Raw genomic sequence first — 17,615 nt, forward strand, 5'->3', positions numbered from 1 at the left:
AAACATTTGTTAGTTTATGGCTATCTCAACACTGAGCTTAACAACAGCATGGAACAACTGGCAGGAATCAGATACACTGCTGTATCTGGTATTCTTTGCACTGGGAAAGGTAACAACTACTGCCATTATAAAAAGAACCAGAGGGTAAAGGAAACAAGCAACTTAAAAAGTTCTCCGGATGATGTAAGCTGACTTTTAGACTTCTGTGGTGCCTGGAGTTTAAAAGGAGTAAAAAGTAGTTATGAATACATTTTTTTCCCTATCTTTGTGACTTTAAGGAATGCTAATCCCACCAAAGGTTGCTGGCAGAAAGACTCAACTTGGTATCTCTAACTCCATTTAGATTTGCTAGGAAAGAACAGGTGATAAGCAGGGTACAGTGTTTCCAAATCTGATGCAATGAACACTGGAAGGAAGGACCATCCACATTTCTACTATTTAAGTAACTAGACCACAAGATGCCTTAACTGACACTCACAAACTACTTCAATATCAGTTTGGGCCCTCTTGTTCAAATTGCTATTGTAGGTCAGTGCCAAAATCTCATGTAGTCACAATTTCTTCTTTCCTTTTCCAGCTTCAATTTGTTCATGTCTAGCTGACTGCCATTTGCAATTTTTGTTAGCATTAACGTCACAACTCTGTTCACTTTCAACTGTGTTTTTCTGGCTGTTATTAACAGAACATGTTTTCTGGTTGATTTTTTCCATCCTGCTCAGGTAGAAGTCCTAACACCAGAGGGACAGCTCTTTTTTTTTCTGGTTAACAAACAGGCAGAAACTGTTATAGTTCAGTGTGGTGTACAAACCATGCAGGATTGAATACTAACCCTGTCAGAAAAGCAACCTGAAGGCTCGCTGTAGTAGAGTTTTGGATAAAAATAGCACCAGCAGTGTCAGCTCTGAGAACGTTCTGAAGTTGACTTTCTGTCCTCATTTGGCCACAGACTACACAGATAATGGATAAACATCAGATATGTAAGAAATGTATGCTATGTTCACCTGGAGACTTTACATATTAGATATTTCCACTAAATAAGTGGATATAAACGTACCTATCTTTAATATGAGTCTTTCCTGTTAAAAAGACTAAATATGCATTTGCATATTTATGCATGCAAATGCATCAATTTTTCCCATGGATCACAGCAGTTGAATTTGTAGGACTCAAGTACGGCGCGTTTACATGCAATGAAAGAAAAACAGAGAAACACAGCAGGAATTGGCATCCTCCATACAAATGATGTCTAGTGTGCATTAACAAATGAACAGCACACTCCCAAAGGAATTAAAGTGCAGGGACCAGAAGTTCACTTCCTTGCCAGTTTACTTCAAATATTTCACCAGTTGCTCTTGCTGAGAAAAGCACACAAATACGTTTGCTGCCCAATCAAATCTCTTCCGTCTTCAAAGTCTGCGTTCTATTTTTAGAAAAAACTCACTGGAGAAATAGAGAACATTAAAAATTAATTACTCCATGTTCTGTGGCAGCGTAACATGCGTGCGCCTTTGATTAGCTGATGTAAGCGAAGTTAAATGCATCAAAAGGCTACACTATGGTTGTAATTAATTCATAACAATGGATTTGAGTAGTTATCCAAAGCAATGGCAGTCACAACTGAAAGTAATAAAGCAATTTCAAAAGTAATTTGCACGTGTAGTTTATAAAGGTTCTATAACTCCCTTAAACACGTTTCTTTGATTATGAACAGCTGATGTACAACTGCATATTCAATTTTTCCAGCTAGGCTTCCAAAAAATTACAACCGTAGTGTAAGGTGAACTAAGTCATACTATAAACTCAGGCTCTGTGCATGATTTTAACAAATCATAGTTGAGCTGATTTTAAGAATCCAAAATATATTGACACATAAAAACCTCAATATCCAAAATATTCTCCTAAAACTTCCCAAACAAGTTCAATTATACCAGCTTTCCTCAAATAACAAGACTGCTGGCTTTTAGTAGAGTCAGTGGCACATAAAACATACACAGAATTACCAGTGATAAGCCTTCACTTTCCTCACTGTCCCCTCTTTAGGAGACCACAACTGTTTAAAGGACCAGTCTCTCATTAAAGCACAGCTGTAATTTGAAAATATGCTGTTAGGTGCCAGAATACATTCATTTGTCAGTGAAGCCAAAAGATGCTTAGCTTCTATTTGCAACAGAATTTGAAAGTCAGTATAACATTAAGCTCCACGTAAGCTAGAAAAGATTTGTTCTTTTACCAAATAACACTTTAAAAAAAAAAAAAATGCATGGCTGAGCAAGGAACCGGAGATGGAGAGAAAGACCACATTTTGTTGCAGATTTGATTGTTAAAATAAAGTAGCACAATATCAATTACTTTTTCAGCATCCTGTCAAAACGTATGGTAAAAACAACTTGCACTTACAGATTCAACCCATTTTAAAAATTTCAGAGACTTTACTTTTGCTGGTGAAGACTTTCCTCACTAAGTAGTTTCAGCATGACTTTCAGGCAGCAACAAGGCACTGTTTCAGTGTGAGTAAGGACATCAGAATGTGACCCTACATCTCTGCTTCCTTTGAAAGTGATACAGCTAACTCTTACTTCAACAGAGTATCAGGTTAACGCTTCAATGGACTAAAGAACTGTAAGGGGCAGATCTTCAGCTAGTGAAGAGTTTCAAGAGCTGAGTGAAAAAAAGTCTTTTTGTTCTGTGAAAACATATATGATTTCTGAAATTGTTCCCATCCCAGAACACAGAAAAAATAAAAAATTAATCGAGGAGGATTTCAAATAGAAATGAAACAATGCTTCAGTTTTGGTAATCAAAACATTTTAAAAGTTGGTTTTCAAATTCCAAGCTAGGTTAGGCTTGTACTTCATTACAAAGTGCTGCCTCAACATGAAAGATCTTTTAGATCTTTTTTATTTTAAAATGTTGATAGGGATACTTTAACCACCTCAGATCTTTTTTTCTGGTTGTTTTTTTTGTTTTTGTTTTTTTTTTGTTTTTTTTTCCAATTGAGCCATTGATCAAAACAGTGTGCTATAAAAGCTCTTTTGAAGATGAGTCAGATTTCTTTTTGACAGCTCTGCTCTTTCAGAAATTCACGACAAATTGCTGACTAGTTATAACGATTGAATTTCTCTGTGAAAAATTTCCCAAATCTATAGCTGAAGCCAATCTTCATCAAGAGTCTTCCATGACTGTGCCAAAAGCCTCTAAGTCATTTAAATGGCATTCCATGAGCACTAGAATGTTATCATTATTGCCAGGAGAAAAAGGGATGTTTCTTCCCTGGAAAATCCTGACCCAGTTTCTGAAGAAAACTTCATGCTGAGAAGTCCAGATCTCAGAGTAAATCAATGGATTATGTTCTTCAGGGCTTTTTCCAACAAGGAATGTCCATCAGAATGATTTAAGTAGTTTTCCAAACAATTCATCCAAAAATGTCAAAGCTTTTGAAAAACAATATATATGCAGGTATTAAGAGAATACATCTAGGCTTTTGACTACTGAAGAAGGAAGTCAAAGGTGCAAGATGTGCAATGTGTTGAGAGTCGTCCTTCTTAAGCACAAGAATGAGTGGGAGATGGCAGACTGGTGTTACAGCTCTTACAAGGATGACAGCAGTAGAGCTAAGCATAAACTAATAACCTTATCTGACACTGTTATGAAGAATCTACAGGCATAAGAGAAGCTCTAAAGAAACAAGGTTCAGAAGGGTCTATATTCACACTGAATTAATAAACCTCAGTAGACCATAAGGTCACTGCATAGTAAAATAACTGTACAACACTCCCTACTTCTGAGTTAACCAGAACTTTTTAGATCCTATTACACTAAATATTAGGGGATTAAATAGTTAACAGTTATACTGGTCTACCCTACAAAACACTTGCAGCAGACAGAACATAGGGATGAACAATCCTCATTCATGCATGAACTCATTGGACTTGTTCATGCTTATCTATTGAGTGAGGAAGGAAATTACAGAAGAGAAAGCCTTCTGCATGAGGCAAAGGTTACATATTCATCCAAGGAAATTCAGTTCCCTCTTCACATTTGCAACACTGAGCACAATGCTTCAATGCTTTATTATTATTATTAATAGCCTCCGGTTGCACAAATTGAGACACCTGGGATCTAGACCAGATTTCCAACAGAAGTCAGTAGAACTTGTAGAGGTTCAGCATATGGAAATATAATTTGAGGAAAGTCTTAATAAGAACATTTAAAATTTTTGAATTCTAAATCTGGATGTGTTATCAAACTACTTCCTTAATTTTGAAAGAACTCTTGCTGATAGGGTCCTCATAATAATGCAGATTAATTCAATAAGACGAAGAAAATACTCAGGGTGACAAGGCCTGCTAAACAACTCTGGATTCATAACATACTGAATGTTGATGATAAATAAATGTTGATGATAAAGCAGCTGCCCCACTAATTAAGTAATTATTCTTAAAAGCACCAAAAGCTGTGCAATCAAACTGCTAACCATCAGTGTGCTGCCCAGAGGCTTTTTTGCACTCAGCCCAGCTCCTCCTCCTGGGTAGCCACAGAAACAAAATCAACCTCTGTAGATCTCAGAGATTTATGTTCTCTTCAGCTCCAGCTCTGCCCCTTACAATCCCAACAACTTCCTCAACACTGCGCTTCACTGGACAGCACAATTCACACAGATTCACACCTGCTTTGAAAAGACAGCTGGTATGAAAATAATGGCCACTGACACTGAATTATTGCTAAGCAATGTACCTTTTCTCAGCCAGATCACCTGAGTAAGACACAAAGCTCTTGAATTATCAATGGAAGGTCTATTATACTGCAGGACAGCCTTCTCTACTCTAAAATCCACAAAGCATTTGTCAAGGATAGTGCCTGCAAGTGCTTCACTTTATCCAGATTTTCTTTATCTTGCTGTTTTTCTCTCTTGCTGTTTTATATGTTTTATTTACACAATATCTGAAAATGGCAGGGAAGGGAAAAGCTGGGTGAAGAATCAGTTCTAATAACTCACTGAGTGGTTTAATAACCCCCAGCACTAGTTACATCAAAACAGTACGTTTAGTTTTAGTACAGCATCCAGTACAAAGGCTTGTGTTCAGAGATGGTCTTTGTGCCCAAATGACACTCAGAAAAGAAAAACAAGTCACGACTCAGAGCAGAGATGACCTAGACAGTCACATTTACAGCTGACATTGCCAGGATTCTTCTATAAACATTTTTGACATGCTGTTGAATGTCAAGCTGAACTTCAAGGGTGACAAAATAGGGCTTGTGGTCTGGAATTCTTGATTCACATGTCCTTTAGCAGGAAGGTAGATACACAACCAGTTTGTCCTAAAAATTCAGACTTCATGATTGATGCTGTGTTTTGTACAAATTCTAGCAATTTGGCTGAAATTATTTCTGCATCACTACAGAAACAAAGCAGTGCTCAAAGGGCCACTCTCTTCAGTCAAAATGATCAAATTCAATTGCAAAACTCCAAGTTTGCCCCCAGTGAAAAAAAAACCTGGAACATATGAAAAAGTAAAAAAGATCTCACTAGAATCAAGATGGGATTTACTGCCAGTTCAACACTATTGAGTTTAGAAGTGATTTAAAAGCTAGAGTTCAAGTGTCTACTCTAGAGATATATTCTACTGTTGTCAAACCAATTACTCAAACCTACTTGAAATTGAATTATGCTAAATATTTCATTACTTGATGAAGTATAGATCTGCAAAATTCTATAGACTAAGAAGAAACATAATAAGCCAATTCTGAAAAATTACATGAAAGAATGAAAGACAGCACTTAGTTACCAGCTGAGTCATGGGGCTGTCTCCTTATATAAGTAAAGCCTTTTGCAGTCCAACAAAGTATAAGACCAGCATATTACTGAAGGCTGCCTGATACATAGACCACATGAAAACGAACAGAAAACAATCTCTGGGTTCAGATTACAAACTTGAATTACTCTCTAAGAAAATTTATAAATGTCAAGTATTATAAAATCCTATGAATGATGAAAGCAAAACATCAAATTAAAGCCTGTAGCTCTAAGTCACTGTTCCCTGTTCTTGCTCTCAGAAAATACACAACTTGGTTTCTGTTGCAGATGATCTGTGATGTCCCTTCTATGCTTTATTATGAAGCTGATAAATGACTCACTAGAAACATGGTGAAAGCTTTTGGAATTCATTGTGCTACAGAAAACAAATTAGAAACTTAACTTGTTGCATGAGGGATTATCCTTCACAGCGTGGCCTTTACAATGTGAAACTAATTATTGCAGGGAAGATTTATAGTGTTTACAGTCAAGAATTCAGGGTCAGATTGACCAAATTCGTGTAACTTTAGACCTTAGGCTTGTCTGACTCTAAACAGAATGACTACTTCAAGAAATTTGAAGATGAAAATACTATTTTTTTTTCTATTGAATTGCTTAGCAGGAAGCGGGGAAATACAGGCTAAACAAATCTCTGTTCAAGAATTTACTCTGAAAGTGGGTCATTGTTGTTGGCTTGTTTTGTTGTTTTTTTTTTTAATAGGCAGATAATTCAGTGAGTCAGAAAAATGTACTTTAATTTCTATAATTAATTTCAAAAGAATCCACTAGAGTGTTAAGCCATGGAACTCTCCAAGCATTTTCATACAACCATGCAAGTTAGGAGCAAAAAACATGCTACTGGTCTGGAAACGTGGCTGGTAACATAGCTGAGAGGCCAGGCTGTTTTTCTTAAGCTAGTCATTAAAAATGATATGAATTTTAGAGCAATTAAAAACTCAATGTTTAATAGGCAATTAAATGAGCAGAGAAGTCATTTTACCTTACATTATAAGTGAAATAAACATTTAATATAATAAGAATAATGCAAATGCCAATAGCTATTTAAGATTTCAGTTATGCTTCCAGTCAAGGTTGATTAGCACTGGTGAAAGAGATAACCCAGTAAGACACAGACAAGTCTACCAAAATCAGCTTTCTCATTTTCATGTACATTTTACCATGCTGCTGTTGATATAAAGATGCACTGTTGTCATGAAAAACTCAATTCAGTCAGAAATCTCTAGTTTATCTCTACCCAAAAGTCAAAAGTGAATCTCTCAGACTGAAGGGTTGATGCATAGCTGATCCAATTTAATTAACTAAGTGTCTAATGACATACAATTTAGGGTTTTTCTTGGAAAAAACTAGCTCTTAAAACAGCCTAAGATCTGAACTTTCCCTGCAGCAATACCAGGAAGCAATACCCACTAAGTAAAGAATTTGGATGCTAGTCAAAATCCTAACCAAAATAATGACTCCAAAACCAAAACACAGGATTGCTGCAAAGAAGCTGTACTCCCAAATTCATCCAAGTGATGAAGACCCTCCCTCCACTGATTCTAAAACCTAACAAATATTATAAGCTAACAGCTATAATTAATACTGTGATAGGTAATATCACAGTTTATTTATCATGACTTACATCCATGTTATTCAAGGTACAATTGTATTGTGTTACATCAAAATAAGATCCTAGTGATAATTTCTTTCTTATTGCTAGTAGTGACACAAAAGCCAAAAAGAAACAATTGACTTTCAGATTCCTGCATAAATGTGCAATATTGACATCATACACACTTGTTTAGAAATCAAGCTGTTAGACAGGGAGCCCAGTGATGCCATTTTATGCTTTATTCTACTTTTTTTGGAGAGGACAAAGGATGCTCTGGAAGGTCTTTACCCTTTCCCAAGCCAGTGTCAGGAGCATTGCTACTGCATATTCACAGACTTCAGTAAAGGTGCCTCATTCCAGGCTCTGGAGTCCCAGACAGAATCAGGAACAGGATCCCAGTATTGCTCTGATTTGGAAAGGGGGAGGCTCCGGCAGAGGAGAGAAATGGGGAATTTGAGCATTGAATCTAGAATTTAGTGCTACAGGGACAAAAGACCAGGTGAAGTTAAGTGCAACCACCTTTTCTGAGATGGCTGTGCTAAAGGCTGTGTTTCAAAAGCTGTGGCTTTAGCAGATTAGTAGCCTGAGGGTCTGACAGAGTAGATGTGTCAGTGCAATTTGATGAGGAATGAGGGAATAAATAACTTTGTGGTAAGCAGGATGAAAGGAAAGGGGATAGTTCTGGGGTTGTACAAGGGCACGACAAGACCCAAGAGGCCAGGATCTCTGTGATAGAAGGTGGTCTAGATTGAGATTTATGGTCTTAATCTAGAGGTTTGGAACCTTTTGCACGCAGCTACTGCTCAAAAAAAGCATCTCCTGCCCCCTAGTAGATATGCTGTATTCTGCTTTGAATATCAGGAGTGCCGTAGCCTCATCCAGGTGTGTCGGAGGTGTCTAAACAAGTAACTGTACCTTGATAAGACCTTCAGTGGTCTCATGACCTATGGGTTGAATTAATTCTTATTTTTTCCTGTTATTTGCATTGTATGCTGACATACATAGGACTTATTTACTGTTAGAAGCATCTTTAAGTAAATGTAATTTGACTATTGTAATCAAGTGAAGTAACTTTTTATTTTTTTATTTTTAATAGACAAAAGGTATCACCATTTCTTAAGACAGTCCATCAAACTTGTTGCAGGTAGATTTCAACATGTATTTGAAAACTTTCCAACATTCACCTAATGTCTGAATAGCTGTCCGACTTTTCTCCAAGAAGCTCAAAAATGATACATTCCAGCCCAAAATAAGGTTTGACCAGATAATACTTCACAGGCCTGAAATGGAAACACTTCTCAATGTTTACATAAGTGCATAGTATTATCAGATTATTCTCCAGAATACTCAGAGCTAACAGATAAATGCATTTTGAGTGAATTAACAGATAGAGAAGCAATGCATTCATGCCAGTTTTCATTTAAGAAAAACCTCCAATTAAAATTGTGCAGCAACCTGGTCTAGTGGGATGTCTTCCTACCTATAGCAGGGGGCTGGAACTAGATGGTTCTTAAAGGTCCCTTCCAACCCAAACCATTCCATTATATGATATGGAAAAGAAAATCCACAGAGTGATTTCTTTGTTTTTCACTACACACAAATCCCCCTCAAGGAACATTGTTATTAGCTTGGCAACTGAAGCAAATATTTCATGCTATAGATGAAACCCCTCAGAATAGCAGCTCTCCCCTGAGCTGTAAGATGTTCTGTCACACATTTTTTGAGCGTACTGCAAAAGTTCAAAAGATTTGAGACCTGCTGTCAATACGTACAAACATTTCTTAATTATTCAGTCACGTGAACACAGCACAAGTAGTAATGCTATAACATTTCATGATTGAGGAGCTATAAATCAAAGCCTCAGACTCATTCAATTTTTACTAATTATTTGCAGAACTTACTAAGTAACACAAGCTTGGCATTTCAAAGATCTGATTTAAAGAGATAAAGCTGCCCCCATTCCTTATGTGAAGATGCAATTTAAATTATACTCGCAAATAAAACATTAGTGAAACTGATGGGCCACACACTGGCTACTCCTGCTTTGCCTGGCGTCAACATTTGGATTATGAATCACCAGTCAGGCTGATGAACAAGTGTCATGTTATTCATCAGAGCACCAGACACTTCTCAGCAAATTTCCTAGCTGAATGGAAGGAACAATGCTGGCCAAAGTCCCAGAACAGATCATTCCAAGAAAGGAACAATGTGACAACAGTGTGGCAGGTTAATGATAAATATTTCAGAAATACGTCTTTCAGCAAGAAAGGATTAATACAGACCTTGGGGATAAAAATACTCTCAGTGGCATTTAGCTGGTGTGTTTTTTAATGAAAAAAGAGTATAACAGAAGGCAATTTTGTGTTTGGTTGAATGCAAATTCATTACTATGAGAATTATAGTAATTGTAATTAATTTTGTGGTCTTTCACTGGGAAACACTGAATAAACTTGTGCCAGTGCAGATATTATTCTGCGAAGTTCATTTATGCATTCCTTCCAGGATTTTTAACTTGAATCCAGTGCCAACAAGCAGCAAGGGAAATCACTTTGATAGGATACGGGTGAGTAGTTCACCATCATCACTCCCACCACTTCAATATATGATTTAGCAGCTCTCAGTTAACAGGGAGCAGGGGTTATATGCAAAACAACAGAACAGAGAAACCTTGCAACAAACCTAAAAGTAGCCCATTTAAGTCTGTTTGGCTGGTCACCATCATAAACTCGCGTCCTCAAATAAATAAAATAATGAAAAAATGAAAAAATACAGGTAAAAATATTTATGACGTTCAGGTACAGTAAAATAAGCTACTGCCAAAAATGTGTTTGTGTGAGTGGAGTGAACATTGCTTAGTATGAGCCCCTTCTCTGTCAAACATGTAGGCAACATGAGATTGTACTGCTTGGCTGTACACCAAGAACAGCTGTCTGAGCAGTAAAAACAACACAAACTGTATCTAGTTACAATCTGGAGGAGGTACACTGAACATACAATTCAGATTTATTTATTTATGCAAAACAAAGGCCCTGTATTGCTAACTTCAGGCTCACAGCAGCCTTAAAATTCACTGAGGCCTCTGTCAGCATTTCGGAGGAATTATTGTAAAAGCACAGCTTAAGAAGCTGTTCTTTGCAATGCAGTTGCATTTGAAACAAAGATGTTTTCAGAGTGTAATTTCTTTTTCTTTGTTTCTCAACAATTTAAAATAGACATTCACTCCATGTTTGCAATATGAAAGTCATTCTGGAGAGAGCTGGTGAACAGCTCTTTTTGACAAAAGCACTGATATCTTAGTAATGGAGATGCTAAGTCAACTTATTAACAAATCTAATCACCAAAAGAGACCCCAAAGTCTCTTACTACTCATTTCACTATGAATAAAAATGTTGATTCTTTGCACACAGGGAGATGGACCTAATCTAGTAGATATGCATTTATGAATCAGGCACACAAGACCAAATGCACTCGATATTAACTTTTGAAAGCAGAGAGAAAAATACATGCTCTTATAGTCTGGGGGGTGCAGAATCCCAAAATCACCAAGCGATACATATCCTGTTATAACAAGATGAGCAACACCAACAGGTAGTACATAACCACCCTTAATATTAGCCCACTATTATAAATTCAAGACCAGTCATCTTTGATCATATAGACATTTTTTGCATTGGTTAGTGTATACAGCTTGAGTCAACTGTCATCTTCAAAGACATTCACAAGTATGTAGGTACTTTATGCAATATTTTATCACGAACACGTCACAATTAACATTTGTTACTAAGTCTGACAAGTATATATGTTATTGCTATGTTTTCTTTGTCATAAAGACAACCCTCCTTGAAGAGCATTAGATCTATTTTCTCCTGTCTGCCCTTTATTTTCTTCAAAAAATGCTTTGATTCCTACGTGTATCAATTAATGGTCACACCTTTTCCAAACTAGCTATTTGCTCTTTTAGTTACCTTTTTATATAAGGAATTTATTTTTATTTTTATTAGTTTATTAAAAAAACAAATGATTAGACAATGTAATGTCTAATGGGAATGGAAATTCTACTACAGTCCTACAAGAGCACGCAACACACAGTGAGAGTGCCAGTAGTTTGTCAGGAAAGCTAATGGTCCAGATCTCAATCTAAATTTACTGAAAGCTATCTACTCTAAGGGAGCCATGTCTACTGCACTGACGATTGGCTTAATTTATATCCAAATGAGCAGCAATAAAGCAAAATAAGTTTGCTGAGAGCTCTGACTTCATCATGTAAAAGTAACCATTAGTCCCAGCAGATCACCAGGCGTGGTGTTGACAGAGCACGTCTCCATAACTCAGGAGCCAATGCAAGTACTGCCAAACATCTCCAATTGTCAGTGAAGAGCACTTGCCTGTGAATTGGGGCTCAAGGAGTTCTTGGCCCACAGTGTAAACTCACCTAGACACCACTTAAACACCTGGTGAACCAACAGAAACTGTTACATAAGCTCAAACAAATGAACAAACTGGTTGCAATTGTACGTCTCACAGCTATTAATACCAAAACTGTCAAGGAAGCAGCATTATTTATAGCCCCAGAAGAAAAGCTGCTTGCAACACTCATGAAAATATATACTAAGTAAGGCTGTGAGTAGAGCACAGTGCAAACAAAATGGCACTCAAAAACTTGACCACATATTGTTGAAGCAAGGGCAAGAATAATAAGTTATTAACCGCTTCAAGCTATGTAATAGTCCAAAAAAAAACATTTGACAATTGACTATTTTATGTCACAAGTGTGTTTTACAAACACAGTATTACTGGCTCTGCTGATCCTCCTACATGCATTTTATTTTTATTTTTTAATTTGGATTATTTCCCCAGCTTTAAAGGAAGAGGTCTGGACTTTGTCAGCATGACATAACAAAGATTTGTTTTCCCCTAATACAGCTATTACATGTTTTCTGCTAATTTTCTAATTGTCATCTGAAAGTAAATTTTAACAATATTTTTGACTGACTCACTGCCAGCTGGATAATACATGATAGTGAAAAGACACACAAATGACGGGTCGGTCTTTGCAGTCCTCTAATTAATTACATTTAGATGCTTATGCTTCAAAGAGGTGCGTCTTCCTGGCCTTCTAAGCCACATACTGAAATTCTCATGTGGTCAAGGTCAAAAATCATGAGACATTACATACTTTGGATCCTCAATAGAACAAAAAGCTTTGAGATAGGTTCACAAATGGGGAAGCACTGCTCCTCACAGGGAGCCCTTGCAAGTCCATCACAATGGAGCATCCTGCATGGCCTAGGCGGTAATTGTCCCTGCTCTTGCTGGTAATGCATGTGGCCCTTACATTGGTAATACAAGATACCCTGAGCTGGTATTATGCATGAACAAATAGTTTTGGAATGTAACTTTGATGTTAAACACTGATTATCAGAGTAATCGATCACTTAATTTTGCAAAATGAATTTAAAGACCATCAGGAATTAAAAAACACAAGCCCAAAATATTTAGAAGACACTTGGCTGTGTGTGCACTTGTAATTTTTTCTTTTTTCTTTTCCCTGAATCATGCTGGAAAAGCAGGCTCTTAAATTTCTTCAAATTTCCCCTCTCTCAAGTGTGACATATGTACCTGCATGACATGCCAATCTCATGTACCACAGCAACCAACTGTGATGACCTAAAGGCAGTGCTGGACATTTATGAAAAACTGTTCTTTATATATCAATTAGCAATTATGCAGAAATGAAAGATGTAAGACATTCAATAATGGGATTTTAGTAATTTTCATCTCTGTCTTGTACAGAGTCCTGCAGTATTTGTGCTGATAGGAAACAATGGCAGGAAGAAGTGCACAAACACAAACCTTAGCACCAGCATGGTCCAAGTAAGAATTTCTTTCTTCAAAATATCTTCATTTCAAAAATAATCTGGACTAAATATGGAGATTTAGAATTCCTGACACCCAGAGGATGCCTGAGAGGAATACACACCAATTATGGTAGGAAGTTGCAGCACTAGTTTTGTAAGGCACAAGTTTCTGGATTACTCACATGCCCTAGAAAAGTGTTTGCTCTTCAGAACTGACTTGACATACCTGGAGCTAAAAACCATTACCCAGACCCAGGAGCTAGGGAGCCATTAACGTGATCAGCTCAGATTGGTGTTTTTCCAGGAAGGCAATCTAAGCTGTGACATCAGCCTTCTAGCTTTTTTATTCTTTTCCAAATAGAGCAAAACCTAGAAGCCATTTGAATTTTTTCCAAAATACTGTGTTCAAAAATAAATTGAGGATTTTGGAATACATCATTCTAAATTCAAAAAAGGATACTGCCTACAAAAATGTTGTTCTTTGAAAGAAAATAGTAAAAGGAAACTTGAGTCATTGGAGCATAGGAATGACCTGACACTATCTGCACTGTTTAAATGCTGCCAGCTCAATTTAAACAAAAGGTTGGCCTGAAAATAAGTGTCAGGTCTATACATCATCTAAACCTGGGGGAGGAGAGTTTAAGATTTGGATCTGATTTCTGCAGCACAAGCCCATCTCTAATTAAAATGAATTAGATTTAAGAAGCAGAAGATAATGAATACATAACTTAGACTCCTATGTTGATAGCAGACTTTGTGTGCAAAGCTCTTGCCAAGGGCAAATTTCTATGGTCAAGCCATAAAGCTATAAAAATAAGGGTTTTATTATAAAATTGCTTAAAGATACTTAACTATAGCAGCACTTTCAGAGACAGCTATAACAAATGCCACCTTGAAAAGACAAGGTTCACAGTCCCTTCACTGTATGGACTGGATTCAACTGCAAACAACAGAGCTTCACTGCTATTAGCTCGAATGTCTCAGATGTAGTATGCTGCAGCAATACCACAACAACTCTACTCATAGATCAGTCAAACAAACATTTCTGAACTTTTCTCTATCTAAAGATAATGTAAGTAAAGTCTAGGTATAAACTAGCTCTTCCAAAGTCAAATTAAACCAAAGCACAATGGTTTCACAAGGCACTATTGGATAAACACAGAGTAAAAAGGAAAGCAAAAGGTTCAGCCAAAGACATTTCAGAATACAGAGCGTAAACTTTTTATAAGTCTAATTTTGGAAGACAAAGCTTTTCATTTTGTAGCAAGACGTGTTGTTTATAACAGAGCAGAGAGCCAAGGGTAATAAAAATGAGGCACTGTAACCTTGAAGGTTATCCACAGCTGCCAGGAAGCTTCTAATTAAGATGGGTCATTTCAGCCAGTACTCAGAGGGAGGCAGCAAGGAGGCACTGCTACATTGAGTTTCCATCTCTATGGCTCTTAGCAGCTCCTAATTCTCTCTCTCAGACTCCGTATCAGTCACTGTCTCCCTTCTGTATCAAGAAAATGCAATGCTGAGTCTGTATGAGGCATAGGTATGCATTTAAAAAAGGCTATCCACAACCAAGTTAAGCCAAAAATGTGCTTTCATAAGACCTCAGGGTTTGAAGGCATTCTCCTAGAAATGAACTACAACTGCAGAAACCCTTATCTACTCATAGTCGTGGTACATAACACAGTGAGGTACCTCCAAAAGCTGAGTTTCCAAAGCAGTGCCAGCCATGCTCCCACCAACTTGCACAGGCAAGTAATACTCATAAACGAGGACTAATACAACCATTGTGAATCCCACCTTTGTGTCTGCCACTTCAGATCCATGTCTCAGAGATCTGTCAGACCTCACAGAATCATGTCCCGTTTTCCTGCAGCTCAGGTTGAACTTATCACAGCTGGGGAATTGTACTTTCATCTCTTTGTCCACATCTCTTTGTGTGCTAGATACAGCAAGGTGGCAAGGCTTTGAGGATATCTGCTGGAAGATGTTGACAGTAGTAGCAACAGCAGACTGCTCCTGCTTAAATTGTTTGTTTTATCCCTTGTTTCCACACTTATTCCATACCTACAGGTCAGAGATCCTGCAGAGTCTATATAGATCTCCCTACACTGGGAAGACACCTGTCAGTGTTACATGGCAGCTTTAAGTAACCAGGCTATTGCAAAGGGGCTGCAATTCTTTTGGAATATCTGGCTCGAAATTAAACAGTCCAATGTGTGATTCAAATAAAATTCACACAAAATAATTTGTCTGCAGCTTTATGTATCTTCTGTGATTGTAAACCACCACCTTTATTCTAAATGTACAGCACAGAGTGCACAGCAGAACCAGAACAGCTGCTGATGTCAATGGCTTTTACACAACTACAATGAAGAAAGACCAGGTTGATGAACATTCAGCTGTTTTGAGTATGAAGAATTTTATGCAGTAGCATTGTTTCTTTAGTAACAAAATTACGGTGTTTACAGGTACCTGGAATAATGTATACAGTTGAGGAAAGTAATGGGAAGTGCTTAGTTTAAATTCATGGAGATCTGTGGCATAGAGATGTTGCGTTCCAAATTCAAACAGTAAAATTTAGTTTACATAGCAGCAGAAAGCTTCCTAACAGTAAAATGCATTAGATTATGAAACAGTCTTGTAGTAAACACATTGTCACTTGAGTCAGATAAAAACAGTCTAAAACCACAGAGAAAATACAGCAGGACACAGTCCTGCACCAACAAGAGAATTAGGCAAGATAACCTAAATGGTTTTCTTCTATAAAGTGTGAATAGTTCATAATGTAATTGCAGTAGAACATGTAAAAATAAAATATTCAAGACCCCCCACATACACTGGCTATCAGGCTTCTCCCGTCAACTTTCCTCAGTCTTTTTCCAACTAAATAAAACAGCACCTTTTAACAGAACCAAAAGGAACAGAGCCCTTCTGCAGGGCTGCAACATCACCCTTTCAAAGCAGTGCACCCTGGAGTCACTGCATCCTACAGGGCATGCACACTTTGAACTTCTCAACAATTCCTAACACCTACTGTGTCCCTGCTTGGTCTCTTGTAGTAGGATTAACACAAATATGTGTGACAGGAAAAGCGGCTTTGATTTGTTTGTCTTCAATTCAATGGTCAGTGCTCTATTTCTCAACTGCTCAGGCTGCAAACTGGCAGCGCTCTGGCTTAGAATAACCATCAGAAGTTATTTCACAAGCATTACTGACATGTTTTTGTTGACTGAAAGGCAGCAATTAAAGTAAATTTGATTATAATTTCATAAAACTGGAAGAAAAAGAAGAAAAAAGACATAATCCCAAGTTACCTGATTTCTCTTTTGCAATTATATCATGTTTAAATTCTAAGCATCCATCTTCAAGCAAAAAGCTCTACCACAGTTATGAGAAATTTATAGCAGCAAATCCTTTATTCCATTCCACTTGCAGGATTGACTAACACACCAGTATTAAGGGGAGAAAGTCCCAGTTATAAAAATACTCAAGAATGTGCTTAATTCTAAGCGTATAAGCAATCCCATTAACTTTAATTACGTTTAAGCAGATGCTTAAGTTGTTTGATCATTAAGAGTATGACTTGTAATACGCTTAACTTTTAACATATACTTGCACGTACCACTTCAGAAATTCACCAAGCACAAAGGTGGTAAATACAAGAAAAAGTACATAAAAACACCACAGAGGAAACCTTCTCATAGAAATATTTTCTTCAAAATAACATCCATTCTTATTTTACTAGAGGATGTTGCTTTGAAAATCTGTTGTAGGTGCAGAAAGTCTGACACTGGAGGAGACAGGTGACTCAACAATTCCTTCGTACTCCAAGAAAAGGGGAAGAAATAGTAAAACAGCTCAGGCAAAGTTCTCTGCCTGAGGCTACAAAACACTATTCTACTACAAAACAAACCATAAACATCAAACATCGTTCGTCAAAGCACGCAGCAAAATAGTCCAGCATAGCTTTTGACTTTGCTGCCAACTCCTTCTCATTTTTCATTCTACTTCCATAATCTTAGTAAAATTTTCCATTAGCAGAACATGAAAGGATAGTAAAAGCAAGTATGTATTCTCCTTAAAAGTAGCCAAGACTTTCTTATCCCAAAGCATTCATAGTTACTGCAGAAAGTTTCAAATTGCTCTTAAAAGCTTATTCCTTAAAATTTAAATTTTTGCTGAATTGAGATTTTAAATGAAATGCTAAAAAAGCTCCTTTTCGCCACTATTTTGATTATCATTTGCACATATTCAAAATGAACAGTCACGTTAAATTGCTTCAATTAGAGTTTAATTTTATATCCTCATTCTCAAGTGCTAGAAAGCTTTGCACTGCTTATCAACCACAGGGAAC

General features: G+C 37.1%; 1 protein-coding gene across 4 annotated transcripts in view; it reads right to left on the minus strand.

Annotated features, from left to right (window-relative positions):
• The window catches only part of KCNQ1 (potassium voltage-gated channel subfamily Q member 1), a 335,168-nt gene that overhangs the window by 178,840 nt on the left and 138,713 nt on the right, over window positions 1–17,615 (minus strand). Inside the window, exon 13 of one of the 4 annotated variants that reach the window (XM_090140576.1) lies at window positions 16,692–17,086. The exons of the other annotated variants lie outside the window; for them this stretch is intronic. Coding sequence (XP_089996702.1) covers window positions 16,960–17,086 — 127 coding nt within the window. The 3' untranslated portion in view covers window positions 16,692–16,959. Of the gene's footprint in view, window positions 1–16,691; window positions 17,087–17,615 lie in introns of those variants that run through there. 4 annotated transcript variants of the gene reach the window in all.

This window comes from Phasianus colchicus, chromosome 5, assembly GCF_987193195.1.
Source record: "Phasianus colchicus chromosome 5, bPhaCol1.hap1.1, whole genome shotgun sequence".
NCBI classification, from domain to species: domain Eukaryota; kingdom Metazoa; phylum Chordata; class Aves; order Galliformes; family Phasianidae; genus Phasianus; species Phasianus colchicus.